We start from the raw sequence: 19201 nt of genomic DNA on the forward strand, positions 1-19201 counted from the left end.
CTTAAATTCAAATATCAAAATAAACAAGACATGTTTGTTGTCCATAATCACCTTGACTTATCCAAACTAGGCCTCTTAAATTCTGTCAACTTCCTAGGCATCATCAATCAATGGATATTGAAGAAAATTCATGTAAGGTTTATAGAGGTATTAGTTTTGTAATTATTTATAAAAATAAAATAAAAACTGTTTAAATATTATAATTCTAAAACTATTTATTAATAAACAAAATATTAAAATAAAATATTATTTTATATGAATTATCAAATTATATATTATCTGAGGAATGATAGAGAAAAAAAAAATTGAATGCACCACATCATTTATTCTTTTAAATTCCCTCCATTATTTATCTTTTAAATTATACTTTATTTATTTATTATTGTTTTTAGTTATCCGAGTTACACTAATTATGTTTTATATGTTTTAGTCAAAAACTTATTTTTAAAATAAAAATATATTATATTCATAAAAATAATCTACAAATAAATTCAGATATTCTTAATTAGAGTGTTTTTTTCTCTAATTTTATTTTATTTTAATATTTTAATTTAGAAATCTATCTTAATCTCTAAAATGGGGACTTTTTATTTCGATTTAGAGTATTTTAAATAAAAATTTAACTGAAATTTTAATTAATTTTTATATAAGATTTTTTCAATTAAATCTATAGCTATTTTTATTTATTTTAACAAATAATGAATTAATGAAATAATGAAAGTGATTAATTTCATGATATATTTTTTATTAATAATTTATTACTTATTATATTAGAATTTTAGGTCAAAGAAAAGTTAATTGGAGTAAAATATTTAATTTGAAATAAAAATTCAATACACAATTTAACCCCTTTAGCTATTTAAAAAGGATGGTAGTTTATCAAGTTGGACCCGACCAAAGTGGGGCCCACTTCTGACATTTCTACGTCCGAAAATTAATTCCCTCTTTCATCTATCATAAACTATCAGCCACACGATTCAGTATTATTTGAAGTATATAAAAATAGCCACATTTAACTCATTTTATTTTATTTTTCTTGTAAAATAACTTCAAATTAAGAATATAAGTAAATATTTAACATGTTAATATAAATAAATTTATAAACAAGAGTTTGAATAAATCTGATTCAGCTTTCTTAGGCATGTTTTTAGCTTTTATTTTTATAAGAGTTCTTTCATATTTGGATTTGTTTTGTAAGGGTTTTGTGAATTTTATTTAGTTTTTTTATAGTTTTTTAGAATGGTTTTTTATATATAATTATTAAATTATTTTTTTATTAACTAAAATATTAAAATATTCTTATTTTATTTTTATTAATTTAAATTTACAATACAAAATAATATTTTAATAATTTAACTAATTTAAAATCCAAATATTATATATTTATATTTTTTTTATCTAATAAGGTTTTGTGAACAAAATTTATAAATTGCAAGAAAAAAAAGTATATCCATAACTTATGCATTTAAAAAAAAATCAAGCAAGATTTAAAAAAAAAAAATGTTTTGGACAAAACTTTAATCCTTTAACTAAAGTTACTAAATTCCTTAAAAAAAATAACTACAAATATAACTAAATTATTTTTAAAATTAAATTATTATATATTTATATATTATTTTGAAAAGTGTTAAAAAATTTTTTATATAAATTCCATCTCTATCTAACTTCAGAAACTGTCTAAACAAATTGGCCTACAAATTCTTTAATTTCTTTCTCTCCTCATATAACACATAATAATTAGTCAATAAATTGAACCTAATAATTTAAAGATAGACTTACATACGATAAATCAAATCATAGTGTGTTTGAATAAAAAATTAGTAAATAAAATAAATCAACCAATCCTAACGATTTAAAACTAAATCCAATAAATGTATAACCAAATTATGCAATAAAGCCTTGTTCGGTTATGGGTTTTTAAAAAAATCAAGAGAGAGAAAAATTGGATGATATGTGATGATTTTGAGAAAATAATGATTATTTTTGGTGAAAAAACTTAAAACTATTGATATATAAAAATAAAATAAAAAATAATAATTTAAAATAAAAAGTATTTTTTTATTTTGGTTAATGATACGAGTGATATAATTGATAAAAAATTATTATTAAAAAATAGATTTTATACGAGTTTTTTAAATATCCCAAAAGAGAACCCTGTCTAAGTTGAAAATAAGCAAAATAAAAAAAAAATTAAAAAAAAAAGAAACCCTTTGTTTTGAAAGTTACACGGAAAGAGGAAGAGAGAGATGGTGAGCTGTGTGAAATTGTGATAGAGAATGGGTCCCATAACCCATGTGCCCTCTTCCTGTCTCCACCAGCTCCTGCCGCTCAATGATTAGAGTCTCTGTTCCCCACTCTTCCCTCCATAGCCTTTCTCTTCTTCATTCTTCTTCGCAAAACTCACCACTTTTCGATTCCCCACCCAGAACCCAACAAAACCCTTACAATTAAGTTCATTTCTGTCCATATGTCAAACGCCGATACTCCTCCTACTACCGCCGTCTCAATTTCCGACCACCATCCTCAAAGACAACAACAAGTCGCAGGTAATGGAACTGTTAAGAAGCCACCTGCAAAGGACCGACACAGTAAAGTCGACGGCCGAGGAAGACGCATCCGCATGCCAATCATCTGTGCTGCACGTGTCTTCCAGCTTACACGAGAACTAGGTCACAAATCAGACGGCCAAACTATCGAATGGCTATTACGTCAAGCAGAACCCTCGATAATAGCTGCTACAGGAACTGGAACTACTCCAGCTAGCTTCTCAACCGTTTCACTCTCCGTTAGAAACTCTTCAAACCTATCAATCTCTGCTGCACTTGATCAGAAACCCTCTCACCAGTTGGTCACCGCGGCTGCCCCTTTTATCCTTGGAAAACGTTTACGCTCCGACGATGATACCATTGACGGTGGTGGGGTTGGAAAGGAAGTCGACGTGGTGGGTCCTGGATCAGCTGCTGGATTCTGGGCTTTGCCAGCTCGGCCTGACTTTGGTCAGGTTTGGAGTTTTGCTGCGCCGCCGGAGATGGTTGTACCGACGCCACAACAACCAATTTCAGGGAGATTTATTCCGCATCACCACGCAGCTATGACGGATGCATCGGCCGGGAGGGTTGCTAATTATCTTCCTATAGCTCAGGGCCATTTGAATTTACTTGCTTCCTTATCGGGTGCTCCGGCGACCTCTTCAGGGAGAAGAGATCATGATCAACGCTGAAAGTGTGGTAACAATCTAGTTTAATTATATATATATATATATATGTTGGTTAATTTGTGTGTGAGTGATGATGACAATGATATAACCTAGAGAAAGCTTCTGTAGAAATTTTCTAGGACTAGAGTTTTTGATGAACCCTTAGGCTAGGTTTTTTTTTCTATTACTTTGGAGGGATTAAGGTTTCTTCCAAAAATCTGCCTTGCTGCAATCATGAGTAATTTGAATTTTTGGCATAACTGGGACAAACAAGAACCAATCAAACTGGGATATGTTCTATGAATGTGGACCCTTTATTGAGTGAAGATTCAACTGGTGCAGAAGAAGTACTATTGGGGAAGAAAAATTAACCCATTTAAAAAAGTATGCATGGGATTTTTGGTTGACTGTGAAATTTATTATTGAAAGATTATATCAAATTGGCATGCAATTGGCCGGGTAGATCCAATTCTGTCACCCAATATCCATATATATATGGAGTTGTTGGTGGTTTGTTTACTCGCGGTTGATCCATTTTTCAAGGTTCTTCACCTCGATCTCTCATGAAGAGAGGTTTTCTTTCTTTCTTTCTTTTTTCTTTCAAAGTGTGTTGTGAAAACTCTGGTTCATTTCCAGATCTATATAATTCTTATGGGCATTTTCATTTGAATAGGTATTCCTTTGATTGTCATAGTGATAAATAAACTAGTGGTAATTTCTCTTGTATCTGAATTGGATTATTTGTGGGTGACTATTTAATAATAAAAGCCCATTTCTTCATTTTTTTTTCTCACATTTTTATTGCATTTTCCTCTTATTTCATTATATATAGTATTTAGGTTGTGTGGATGTACTAGATTGAGTTTGGATGGTTGTCTGATGTCTATGTGTTTGAGTGGGTTTATGAACTAACTTTGTCCTTGAAGTCAGCCTTATCGATTGGCTTATAGTAGGGAGACCATAAGAAAAGTACCTTTCAACCTAAGATACCCTTTCATTATTAGTACAATAATCACATAATTGGAATTTCATTTCTTCTTCGAACGGTGAGGGCTTTACTCCATTTTTTTATATGTGTGACAAAAAAATCAGTATTAATGACATGAATTGGAAGGATTAGTATGAAATTTGAATAATCCGACTCTTTTTAGGAAAAAAAAAGTTGTCTGACTTATATGGTTAATTCACTACAAGAAAATTTGATTTTTGTGACTTATATTTTCTACCGAAATTCGGACGAATATATAATTAGCAAATATTTCGGTAAATATTTTGATGAATATAAAATCCGTCAGAATTATTTGTGACGGTTTTTCCTTCATGTCATCTTGTGATGATATTTCTTACATAATATATTCCGTCACTTTTACTAAGAAATTTATGATGAATATTTCGACGATGTTTATGAAATTTTCTAAAAATTTTCTATTGTATTTACTACAGAATTTACTACAATATTTTGACGGATTTTTTTATTGGAAACTATTCCGTAGAAATATCCGTCAAAATGATTTTCCTGTTTTCATAAAAATACCTGTCATAATTTTCATAGAAATATTTGTCAGAGATTAATATATTTATTTTTCCTAATTATTTCTTATAATAGATTACATATTTGAAAACTTTGATATTAATATTTAAAACTAATAATTAACTATTTTTAAAAGTATTAAGTCAAAAATAATATTAACTTAAAAACTAAATACAAAATATATCACTCAATAGTTACTAACATAAAAATATTAACAAAATGTATTAATAGTAGTTTCTAATAATTTTTTCAAAAAGTAAAAATTAGTCAATACTCTCATTTTAGCTCACAATTCTTTATTCCAACTGCTACTATTTTGTTGTAACCATTTTGCTCCAACTGTTTTTTCAAGGATCTAATCCATATACTTGCACACATAAATGATTAGAGGTACTTGTAGGCGTTGTACTAATAATGAACAACACAACTATACACGCCTACATGCAAAAAATTGAATAAAAATGTAATAAAATAATATCGAGACTGCTAAAATATATATAATATACAAATATATAATGTCATCAAGTAACATTAAACTAATTAATAATTTTCTTCCTATTCACAAAATACACAAGGAACTATCATTCTCTTACCTTTCATAATATTTTGGCTTAACCTTACCGCGTTTCTTCATTGTCACGTTATAATATGGTAATGTAAAATGTAATCACATATTGAATTATAACTACTTTATCTATGCATTTGTTTTTAACACGATTATTCCACTAAAATGGTGATATATTGACTCATTTTTCCATATAGATGAAAGAATACACTTTAAATTTGACCCAAGTCTCACCATTTCACGACAATGGTTATATATATAATAACAACATGCCAGTCTAGCAAACAAAATATAAATTGTGGATAATTTTTCACTTAAAAAATATATTATGATTCCTTAAAAAGATGAAGATTCCATAACGCCAAGACTAACTCTTCTTCTTGACAATACTACTACTAGCATAAGGAGACACTGTATTTAGTAAATTAGTTAGCAAGAATCATCAGTAACAAAAAAACAAAAATAGATGACTAAGTTAAGTTCATGTACCCCGAAAACAATTAGATTCACATTTTTAAGTACACCTCCCATTTCCATCTTCCAAGGATGAACAACTAGAGGGCTAATTTCCTACACCACCAATAACAAAAGAGACAATAATGTAAGATGACACACCTAAAAACAGTTGTAACATGTCAAAAGAAAGACTATCAACACTTGTTAATTTGAGAGAGAATACAGTTTCTTGAGTGCATAAACATATACGCAATTACATTTTGAGTAAAAAATGATTCTATTATATTTTTATTACTAGAGATCACAAACAAAAATAATTATGAAGTTTGTTACCTGTGTTACTCGTGAGCTCCTACACTAATTTTTTTACAATAATTTTTTCCTAAGTCGTTCTGATAAAAAAGCACAAAAGTTATAACACGTATATTTGCATTAAAAATAATTTGTAAAATTGAGATTGTACCTCATCATTATTTTGACTTTCACAAAATGCCATTAACTTACACATTTGGGCCTGCATATTCTCTTAATCTTTTAAAAGTTTCGCAATTATTACATCTGCTTGGAGCTTTTCTTCTTTCAAATCTTGTATTGTATCCTTCAATATCTTTTTTTTGAAACTCTTACCGAGCTGGATTCTTGATCATCAAAATAGGAGCTAGCAGTCGTACTCATACCAAATATTTACCATTTTTTAGGCCCACCCACAACTATGACCCACAATTCATCATTTGTTTTTTGTTTTCCTCTTCACAACCATCATTAATTTGACTAAGCTTTGTAAAATTATCATAGAAATACATACCAATAATACATTTAAAAAATTCAATAATAAACATTTAACACTTTAGTAATTTAATATCAACTTATATATATTAACATAACTAAAAAGAGTTTATCATAATTTGTACTATAATATTACCACATATAATGGATTTTTTTGTTAAACACTCATGCACTAAAATGAATATAAAGATAATTTAATATACCACTACTACAGCTGCTCGTTGGCCACTCGAACTGCCATCCTTTTTTTTATGTGTACGATGAAAAGACTCAAATATTGTGGGCGGCCTTCCTAATTCCACTGCCTAAATAAAGATTACAAATAAAAAAAATGTTTCAATTCTTTTACCATAAATAAGGATATTTAGCTTAAGAATAATGGTAATCATCTACAGAATTCAGGAAAATTATTTTCATATTTTCTTCTTAAAAACAAGTATGATTTTAAGTCATCTGTAAACATGATGTTTAAGCATTCAGAAACATTTTTTCAATAGAAAATTTGATACAGTTCCATGTTACTCATAATCAACTATAGGTTCACGAACCAAAGATCCGATTTCCACATAGTGTCAAAAATACTGAATTGCTAACATGAAAACAACAAGGATATAACTTTAAATTATGTTTACAATATTTTTGTTGATTTTTAACATAGAAGTTGAAACTATGTTTCTAATTATAAGAAGAAAAATGTATATTTATAATTGTAACCTTATGAAATAAAGAGTACATGTATATGAAATCTTATATAGTTCATTTTGTAAGTTTTTGTCAACATGATCAAAATACACTAAAACCTATTTATTATAAACCTATAATCAAAACTACTAATCACAATCCATAATTTTCCAAATATAAATATCTTAAAATTCTAACAAATATTTCTCAAAAAATGATTACAGATAAAAAAAAAGATTAATGGAATTACCAATCGTTTATAATGTTCTTGAATAGTTATGGAGCCTCCACAATATGTGGAGCTCATAGATGCTGCAGAATTCGCTTCCCGGCTTATTTTTGCTTTCTCACTTTTCTTCTTGTACTCGAGACCGACAAAAGTTCTTTTCAATATCTACCAATTATCAACGTTAATGAACCATGGGTTTGTGTTGTTTTTTCTCGCATCATATACTACATTTTTTTTTATCTTTTCGCCCACTTTTCTTTTGAATATTTTGCGGATCTTTGCCATTTGAGTTTGATTGTATTTGAATTTCACCTGTCATATAAATAATTGAAGAAAAAATTAAGAAATAAAAATTCAACTAATTGAATTGTTAAAATTGATCGAAGCTGGTTATAGAATAACTTACCAAAAGGGTTATTGTTTGAAAATTTAAAATGTATTTTTTTCTATTAAGGTATTCATCACAAATGTCGGCAACCTAAATTCAATTAACTTACGTTGAATTCACTCCACCATAAGTTTATTACTTCTTTTGGCATTGTTTTCCAATTAATGTACGAACCTCCCTACCAACAAGATGTTATCATCCTATTCAACTTTCTCGTAATATCAGGTTCAAAGCTATCAAAAGTATAAAACAATTTACAAGTTATTGAATTAATTAAAAATATTGTACTTATAAGAAATGAAATATAACTTACTTAAGTCCGTTGGGTTTGATTTTCAAAATATTATGTGCAATTTCATTATATTCAGTTGAAGATGACATTACTTCTAATGAAGCCACTATATCAATGATTAACTAAAACATTATCTAAGTTTATACACTAATATGATAATATGATCTACTAAAATTACATAGTTGATGACCAAATCTAGCACGCGAGCTTTAAAAAATAAAATTGATAAAGTATTTACCGATTTGTGATGTGAACTACTAAACCTTAACGAAATCAATCTACCATTTTCTCAACTTTCTCTCTTGTTTGTTGGTCCTATTTCTCTTGGTATATCTATTGAAAGCACATGTAACCTATGAAGCACCAATTAGTATATACCTATTTTTCATTATGGCAGTTCATGCATTATTGAAATATATATGAAATCGAACAAAAACAATTGAATTTAGAATCAATCATTACAACAAACAATTAGAATTCCTCATAGTCTATGCATTGCACATGAAGGAACATGAGTTCAATACAACAGTACTATAAATGAGTATCGATTGCACATGTGGTTGGAATATAGATGTTCATGATAAATAGAAGGGAATGGTACCATGTATGAAAAGAGCATTTGGTTGCTAAACATGCATATAAACAATTTCTTCAGATTATTTAATGACAAGTGAATTAATGGATGCACTCAACTAATTTCATATCAAGCTTCTTTATGGAGTTCTTCCTAAATCAATCAAGAGTTGTCTTGGTCATATTTGAATCATATTATATTGTTCTTAATAGGAAAGATAAACTTCAAATTGTGTTATCATATAAAATTCAGAAGAAGCACCTAATAAGTCTAGGGCACATTGATACAACGAGAAGTAAGTAGTATTCACACTTGAATATGATCACCTAAATATGAAATTATATATAGAATGATTTTTAATATATACAAATTTATTAACAATGAAAAAATAATTTTAAATTCTTACATGGGTAGAAAATCATTTTGCAAAATCATTACCAATATCGAGAGAAATACAATATACCCGATAAATCATAAGTTTATAATATGGTATATCATGTATATTTATAGAAGTAGTAATAATAATTAAAATATGACGTACATACTTATAGTACAGATCTACTTCGGAACAATTTAATAAAACATCCAGATGTGCGGCTCGAAGTTCTTCATCATTCAAATACCTAGGAGTCGAACTACCACTTGGGCGTCCAATGTAATTGTATATAGAATGTGGAGGAATATATATTAATTGCACATTAATTATTTCTTTGTGTTTTTTTCCTTTTTGATTGCACATGTGGTTCAAAAAAATGTGATGCAAATGTGGATATTTCTTCAAAAAGATAAGAGTTGCATATAGATGCTTCCACTTTTGCTTTATTTTCACTTTCTTCTTTAAATGATTTAAAAACCTAAGAGAAACTCCATATTATTAACAAATCACAAACAATATATAACTTAAATATAATACATAGTGTACCTTTAAAATAAATACATCCATCTATAAAGAAGAAAGATAAATGAGACCTCGAACTTTGGCTTCAGAAGGAAGATGTACCAAAATATGCTCCATCGAGTCAAAGAAAGACGGAGGAAATATTTTTTCTAGATTACAAAGAATCACTGGAATATCAGCTTCTAATCTTTCAATATTTGAGATACTCAACATTGTAGAGCAAAGTTCATAAAAATAATTACTCAAATCTGTTAACGTACCCCAAACATAACTCGGCACTAATTTCTTGAAAGCAATTGGAATCAATCGTTCTATGAAGATATAACAATCATGGCTCTTTAGCCACTTCAACTTGCATTCACTTAAATCAATACATCTTGCAATGTTTGACACATAACCATCCGAAAATTTCAGTCATTCAAGCACTATTCGATTTTCTTCTTTGATTATTGTGTAAACAGATTTAGGCTTTGGGACATTGCTATTGGGATGTACATATAATGTGGGACGATTACAAAGAATAAACAAATCTTTTCTCGCGTTGATATTTTTTTGTTTTTCCTTTCACATTCATAACTGTGTGGATGACATTGTCAAAAACATTTTTCTCAATATGCATGACATCGAGGTTGTGACGGATGAAAGAATGATTCCAATAAGGAAGCTCACAAAACTACTATTTTTTTGTCCAATTGTGCAAGACTCCGAAACCTACAAAAATGACAGATATATTTTCCATAGCCGTGGGAAAATCACAAACCATCGATAATATTTTATTACCACTCAATCTTTGTGGAGGAAGTGATATCTCAATTCTGTCTTTGATGAAAATTTTCTTATCTCGTCTGACTGATGTTGTTCTGATAAAAATTGTCTATGACAATCAAAGTAGCAATTCTTATACCAAACATAATTTTTAAGGATTTTGATTTTTTTCATACAAATTGGACATTAATCAATTCTGACAGTACTCCAACATGATAGCATTGCGTAAGCTGGAAAATCATTAATGGTCCATAAAAGAGCTACTTTCATATTGAATATTTGTCCACTTGATATGTCAAATATTGAAACACCTTCAACCCACAATTGTTTTATCTTTTTTTATTAATGGTTGCATGAAAATATTAATATTTTTCTTTGGATTTTCTGGACCGGGCTTAATTAAAGAAAGAAATAGGTATGGTGTTTTCATACACATACCTGGTGGAAGATTGTATGGAGTCGAATCATCGGCCAACAAGAATTATTTTTTCTAGACATACCAAAAGGTGTATGTTAGGATCGGGATCAATGATAGAGACGAGAGTCTGCTTACGTTAAACATTTACACATACTTTAGTTGATATTAACTCCGTTAGAAGTTAATATTAGTTTTTATTCTTCGCAATTCGTCACAAACTCTTGAACCGAGTTCAAGTGCGGAAATGTTTGTTTCGACTTGAAGCAATACAACAGGGTTATGATAATACGATAGAAGAGAACACAATACACAAAAGATGTTTATGGATGTTCGGAGTCAAAGCTCCTACGCCACCTCTTCTTCTCAAACTGGAGAAGGATATTCACTAGAAGGTTTGGTTCAATACAACACTTGTACAAATTCATTCGAACAACCAGGACTTAGTTACTGCCTGTTTTCGAACTCCTAGCACACACACTCTGTTGAACATAAATAAATTCTCTCAAATTACAATGTTAATCAACTCACACAGAAAGATAGTATTGTAATACACTTTTAACACTCTAGTATGCTTGGATGCTTTTAGAACTTGAGAGCTTGTAAATCTTGTAAAGCCGGTTGTTCAGAAGAAGATTTTTGTCAAAAGGTAATGAAGCAGGTTGACCTATGTTTTCTTAAGTAGGCAGATATCAACGGATATATTTGCTGCTCAACGACTATATCTGCTTCATAAGACATCTGTCTTGATCTTGATTAGTTGAGTTTCAGAAGAGTGCATCAGAAGAGATTCTCTTTAATCTTATCTGTACTTGGATGATAATAAGTCAAGATATTCATTAACGTGTTTTCAATATCTGAGTAATATGTATCTTAGAATGTTTGATTTGTCTTTGGTTTTTTTATCATAACTTTGCTGCTCCCAAAAAGGTCTTCATCAGTCTTTGCACATAAATGGAAACAATTGTTGGAGGCGCATAAAGCTGACTTCTGATAAAACCATAAGCATTCCAATATAGCATCGAAATGGTAAAGTACCGAACGCGCTCCAATTTGATATACGACCGAGTTCATAAAATAGCTTAACACTTATTATATGAAACCGATTGTATAATACCGGACGCGTGTTTATATAAAACCGATTATATAAACTACTAGACGGGGCCCGATTAAATATAAAACTGGAAGCCATAAACTACCGTACGCGTGTTTTGCAAAATATCGATTTGCAAAATACTGGACGCGTCTTGCAAAATACCAAACTGATTTAAAACCGGTAACGTGTTTGTAAAATGCCGATTTCACACCAAACGCGTGTTTTACAAAAAGTCGATTTGTAAAATATCATACGCGTCCCTTAATATAAAACCGATGTGAATAATTCTAACTCCGCTTTAATATAAAGCCGAAGTGCAAACTACTGGTTACACTTTGATAAAATGCCGAAGAGCGAACAAACCGGTTAACTTCATATAATACCAACATCTTATAATACCGGATACGCGTCTATAAAGCCGATCTTGTAAAATGCCAATTTTGTAGATAATACCGGAAGCCTTTTTGCATAATACCGGACTTTGATCAAATACCGATTTTAATCAAATACCAGACATCTTTTTCTTTCCGGTTTTCTTTAATCCACACATGATTAAATTTACAAAATTAAGTTCTTATTTAATAGCTAATTCACACTAATGATTAATTAACTATTTTTACTTAATAGTGTAAATCCATCAACACACAATCCTAAACGAATATTACGATGCTCTGCTGCAAATTTTGGATATGTATGATCAAATGATTTTCATGCTTCTCCATCTGAAGGATGACACATCACATCATTTTCAATATCATATCGTGCATGTCACGTCATATGTTCTTCTATCACATGTAATGCATATAATCTCTACAATCTTGGCGTCAAAGTCAAATATATTAATTGTTTACAAAGCTTTTTCCTTTTAGATTTTCCATCATTTTGCTCGTATCTTGGTTTCTAAAAAAAACTTACAATGTTCAGATAGATTCTCATCTTTCTAGAAAAGCATACACCCTTATTGCACACATCAATCTTTACAACCGGTAAACCTAAATCTTTAAGAAATTTCTTCGCATTATAATAATTTGAAGGCAAGTTGTTGTCATGTGACATTAGATCGCACATTAAATTGATAATATCATCCATTCCGCTTTCAGATAAATTATGATCAGATTTGAGGCTATTAAGTCTCGTAGTTGTTGATAATTATGTTTCACTTGGGTGACCTTGCCAAACAAGTTGATCGACATCATTTAACATTTCCCAAAACTTGTCTCCTACAACAAGATCACTTAAAGGAACGTGTGAGGAAGAACTTTCATCTTCATTTTGTATTGGCGGATCACAACTAACAACATCATTAAAGATCATTTTATGATACAAATTAGTGTCTTCAACACTAAATTTTGGTACAGCATTAACTTGTCTATCCAAAATTTTTACAAAACAAGTTGGTGGTTCTTCATGACATACCCATATATAATAAATCTCAACGAAACCACTTTGATAAAGATGACTTCTACAAGTTTCTGAATCCTAAAATTTATGATTTCCAGATTTTCTACATGGGCACAAAATATGTCCTGCATTCATAAATTTAGTATTCTATGTAGAAAAATGTATAAACTCTTCCGTCCCTTTAATGAACTCGTTAGTTAATCCTCAAAAATCTAACAAATTTTTGTTGTACATCCATAATCGATCATCTCATATTTATAATATGCACCTTGATAATATATATATATATATATATATATATATATATATATATATATATATATATTCAATCCCAAATAGATTGAGAAAGAGTCAATATGAGCAATTAAAATTTGTATTTTTAATTCTACATACATATTGAAATTGTGGATTCGAATCACATACCGACTGATACGAGCGTATAATCAATTTTGAAAGGAGAATATCTTTGTTGCATAATCAAGTACTTCTTCTGGTATCATGTTCTTCACACAAACAACTTTTTGGTAATTATTCCCTGTACTGCACATAGATAGTAAGAATTCAAGAAAATTCTTAAGAAAAAGTGTCTCTTATGTTATATTAACATAAGAGATAACATTTCATAACTAGTTACTCTATTTACTCTATTAGACCTGGAATAAGATCTAACATCTATCTAGGCTGCTTTAGCCCTAGCCTAGCCACAATAATTTCTTTTTTCTATCTCTGTACTAGAAGTAGAAGAAGAAGTGTCAAAGTGTCTTTCTCCTCCATTATTATTTGTTATCTTCTTCCTTTGTTTCCATCCACACTAAGAATATCAATCAAACTAAAGAGATAAATAAACAACCATTCATATTCATTCACCTATCATGCAACTAAATATGATGATTTCAATGTATATATCTTTTATTTTCAGATCTACTATCCAAATGGGGAATTATGAGAAGAAAAAAAGTAGGATTCATTGTCAACAACTCGGTTTTTATTAGCTAAATGTAGTACTGTGATCCAGTAGATAGATGGAAATTAAATTTCCAAACCAAAAATCAGATCATAGCATAGCAGAGAATATATAATAATCAACAAGGAGGAGGAGTTGACTGACTAGAAGGAAATGTGCTAGAAGAACTTTGCATATAAAATTGAGAATGACAAATTTAAGATATTGGAAGAGAAAAAAGTAAAAATTGAATGTGATTCAAAATAATGACAAAGTCCAGTCAAGACTTCAGAATTTGGAAATCACTAACCATGAAAAATGTCATATTGGATAGGACCAAGTCATATGATTCAGAATGATGATACATTTCTCATATGATTATACTAAAGGTAAATAAAGTTATCCCCTCTTCTAGCCTAGTGGCAACAAGAGGTGGATATCCCCCAGACCTCCATGAGGTCCTGGGTTCGAGCCCGTCAGGCGGCAAGTTCTAAAAAAAAAAAAAAAGTAAGTAAAGTTTACCGCTAACTGATATACTACTTCAGCATTTGAGTCAATGTGCCAATCTGGTTCAAGCTGTCGAATAAAGGATGTACGTCCAATTCCTTTCCTGCAAAAGAGAACATGCACCAACATTTTAATTTATACAATAAACCCCGTCCCAAGCAATCATTCATGCATTAGCTTCTTACCTTGTCTTTCAACAAACATCCATATGTGAATACTCTAATATTTTAACAAGAACGTTTTTAGAATGAGCTCTATTACCACTTCCTAGAATGTAATGTGAAAAATAAATTAGACTAGATTTTCTTACTAATCAAATATGGATGTTGGCCGTGAATGAGCTCTGTTACCACTTCTTGTTACCACTCCTAGCTGATGGTTGCTTTCTTTAAAACTTTTCAATAAGTTATTAATTACAGAAAGTGGTAAACAATCAACACATTGTTCATGGTTGTTGTAGAGTACCGGAGGAGAAATTTGTTGAAGATAGAGCATAGTCTGATTTCACGAGATTGTAGAGTAATAGATTAATGAAGTTTGTGACGGAACTTTTGACGGAAACTTTCATCGCAATTCCGTTAGAGCATAGTCTGATTTCACGAGATTGTAGAGTAATAGATTAATGAAGTTTGTGACAGAACTTCTGACAGAAACTTTCATCGCAATTCCGTAAAAACACATGTCATTAATAAACCAGAAATTTTGACAGAAACTATCGTCGCTTATTTTATTAAAAAATATGTCGAAAAACATGTCATTAATAAACATTTATGACGAAATCTAAATTCGTCAAAAAATATATCGAAAATACCTCTAGACGTTTATTATTTTTCTCACAAATGACGTAAAACGTCGAAACATTCTGACGGCTTTCTTTTGTAGTGTAAATGATGCAAAATATCTAAAACGATAATGAGTTTTAAACTTTTATAAGGAGTTCATCATTTTTCTATAATAGCACATCACAATTTTGTTGGAATGGCTCAAAAAGAAAGAGCAAGCAAGGTCAAGCATAAAATCCCAATCCAAAATTCTTTTAGGATGCAAGAATTAATGATTCATGGTGAGAGAAGTGATTGGTGACACAAACATGTTAGTATATAATCACCACAACAATTCTTTTATATCAAAGAATGACAAAAAGAGATAAATAACCTTAATTTTGTCTGTCATAAATGCCTCCAAAATGAACTGACATGAGGGACTAGTTTAACTTTATTTTTCTTAAGGCTTTATTGTTATATAAATAATCATAACTTAAAAATATTGTATCATTCATTTTATTCTCCATCATATCATTCAATTCATTATCTAAAATACTAAAATAATCTATATTTTAATTATTATTTTATATTTTATCATTATATCATTATATACCTTAATTTTAAGTCTTTTTTACCAAAACCAAATAATTACTTTCTCAAAATAATCACCTATTATTATTTTCTAAAAAATCCGATTATTTGAATAACCCGAATATGAACAGAGCCTAAATTTTAAATTTTAATAACAAAGTGACATGAATCATGATGCTAAATGCTACATGCATTGAGACAATTTCCGTGGACCAGTGAAACTAGAGCCTGGTTTTGAATTACTTTTTATTTTAACTTGTAGAGACAATAATGACAATGAAGGGTGATGTTTATAGGGAGGTGTGAATATTTTTGGGTAGAAAAATTTAAAATTTAATAATATATAATAAAGAATAAAAATTAATAATTTAAAATAAAAAGTATTTTAGTATTTTGATAATAAAAAAATAAGTAATGTAATGTAGGAGAGGAATAGTAAAATAATGTTTGATTAGTATTTGATATTTAAATAACTCAAATCAAATTGAAAAAAGTTTAGGTTATATACATATCCAACCCAATAGAAAGATTATTAGTAGATAGATGACCAAATACACATTTATTTTAAATTTTATCATCCAAGCAAGCAAAAGAAAAAAATAAATAAAGTTTAGTGAAAAGAAAAAATAATGTAAGAAATATATCATCAGAATATGAATGCAAAGAAGCTGCACTACAATTTTATGTGGAGGTGTATCCAGTTCTCCAATTGGATAAGGGTTTGGATGATTTGATACCAAACAAATATTATTCATTATTGAATTAAAGAAGATAATATATATTACTTATGAAATTAAAGGGAGAAGATCAATTTTATAACTAATTCCGTTTCTTTATGTACTTTCTTTAATTTTCCATTACTTATATTTATACGACTAAGTCTAATAGATTGTTCCTAATAATAATGATTAGTTAACTATCAATTTTCCTACTCAATTAAATGAATTGTTTGTTGATGATGCCATTTCACTCTTATCTTTAACCAGACCAATGATCATTAGTGTCAAGTTTCATGGAATTTTTTTTTATGTTTGGAGGGTTCAACAAAAAAATAATATTAAACTCATCTTAAATAACACATGGATACATATCATGATTAGACACCAAATATGTTGTCTAGGTCCACTTAAAGTGTTACAAAAATAAAAGTAACACGACGACAAGAACAAACATCGCCGAACATAGCGATACTTCAAAAATTGCTTCGGCGAAGAAAAAATGTAACGTCGATCCGCTAAATCTTAACGATGCCGACAATTTGAAGACTGTTCTAAGCATCATAACTCTCACCGAAGTAAACTACTTCTCCTGGTCGAAGAGTATAAAACTATCTCTTCAAGGCAAAGTGTAACTCGGTTTCCTCGACGAAATCTGTATTAAACTAGAAGATGATGATAGAGCAACTCAATGGATGGTCGACACCATCGCTTGGATCTTAAGCACTATCTTAGAAGATATACGAGTAAAATTTGAAAAAAAAAATTACTACACAGAATCTATGACTAGAGGTCAAATATCAATACGAAGGAAACAACGAGGTAACTTAACTGCTGAAGAATACTATTCAAGATTAGGATAAACTAGAAGGAAATGATTGCTATTAATCCCCTTCCAAAGTGTGAATGTAACGGCTCAACCATAGAAACTTGCCTAAGTCAATGAGACATATTTTGCTAACATAAACATACAATTGTGTATGTCATATTAGATCTGGACATGCCTGGACATATAGACACACATTTTTTATACCCTCTAAATTTATAACTCTTAGAAGTTTCGAATCTATTTTAAAGATATTTTCTGAAATTTCTAAATAGGCTCGTTATATAGGATTTAAAATAAAAATAAATGGTAGGCTAATGATTCTCAAACCTCCAAAATAGTTATAAATAAGAGGCAATTCTCCACAATTAAGGAGAAGAAAAAAAAAGGAGAGAACTAAATATTTCCTATAGAGATATTAGGAGGAGAGAAAGAGAAGAATCTCAAATGTGAATACTCTAATGTATTGTGAAAGTTAGACGTGCAGTCTAACTCCTTCAGACAAGTCTGAAGTAGAACCGAAATTAGACGTGCAATCTAACTCAGTGGAGTTAGACGTGCAGTCTAACTCAGTGGAGTTAGACGTGCAGTCTAATGGTTTGTGAATGATTAGACATGAAGTCTAATTGGTGAAAGTTAGATGTGTGGTCTAACTCCTTCAGACAAGTCTGAAGGAAAACCGGAATTAGACGTGCAGTCTAACTCAGTGGAGTTAGACGTGCAGTCTAATGGTTTGTGAATGATTAGACATGAAGTCTAATTGGCGAAAGTTAGACGTGTGGTCTAACTCCTTCAGATTAGTCTGAAGTGATTGTAATTATACGTAAGTCTAATCCCATTAGACCAGGTGGTCTAATGGATTCTGCTCTTAGACGGGGATGTTTGATTTCATTAGACGAAGCCGTCTAACTGAAATACGTCTAATACTATGCTTAAGCAGTATGCTTGAAGCTAGCACCCGCTTACCCACGTGCTATAGTTGTACTCTACTCCTGTTCCACTTTCTAGTGAAGATTAGTACGACATCTATATGCAACCATCCAACGAATGCCACGTAAGAGAATTTACTTCATATTACTTGTTTTGCAGGTACATCTCTGATGGAATATTCGGCACACTACCAGTTGATGTACGGCCACGATCCCTGTGCTCAGAACCTGCTGTGTACTATGGAGGCTTTCCAATGGAAAAGTGCCACGTATCATTCTAAAAGATTCGACCGTTAGTCTCTGCCTAGTATTTATCAAATCTCAAGGACAACAGACAAAGTGCTAGCAATTCGATCAACTGAGAAATACAATCTGAGAAGAACTACTACTGAGAAATTAATCATTTGAATATTCAAGCTGTAAGCTGCTTTCCTGATTGTACTGTGTGTGAATCAAGAGAGAGATAGAATCAAAAACACCTTTAGTTGAGTGATATTTTTCATTTTGTAAATTGAACAGAGTGTGTTCTGTTCAATAGTAAGTTAAGTGTGTGCAAACTGTATTTGATTCTAATCATATTATAGTGAATCCATCCGGTGGTTGGAAGAAGGGGTAACGTAGGAAAGTTTGCCCCGAACATCCATAAACAAAT

General features: G+C 30.1%; 1 protein-coding gene across 1 annotated transcript; it reads left to right on the plus strand.

Annotated features, from left to right (window-relative positions):
• Window positions 1-2244: 2244 nt before the first annotated feature.
• Window positions 2245-3976, plus strand: LOC124927763 (transcription factor TCP7-like). Its single transcript, XM_047468233.1, has one exon. The coding sequence runs from the start codon at window positions 2468-2470 to the stop codon at window positions 3218-3220; it is 753 nt and encodes a 250-aa protein (XP_047324189.1). The 5' UTR covers window positions 2245-2467; the 3' UTR covers window positions 3221-3976.
• Window positions 3977-19201: the final 15225 nt, after the last annotated feature.

This window comes from Impatiens glandulifera, chromosome 2, assembly GCF_907164915.1.
Source record: "Impatiens glandulifera chromosome 2, dImpGla2.1, whole genome shotgun sequence".
NCBI lineage: Eukaryota > Viridiplantae > Streptophyta > Magnoliopsida > Ericales > Balsaminaceae > Impatiens > Impatiens glandulifera.

Bases quoted from the DNA above. Each gene is read 5' to 3' on its own strand.
- LOC124927763 (XM_047468233.1), top strand. From the start codon at position 2,468: ATGTCAAACGCCGATACTCCTCCTACTACCGCCGTCTCAATTTCCGAC.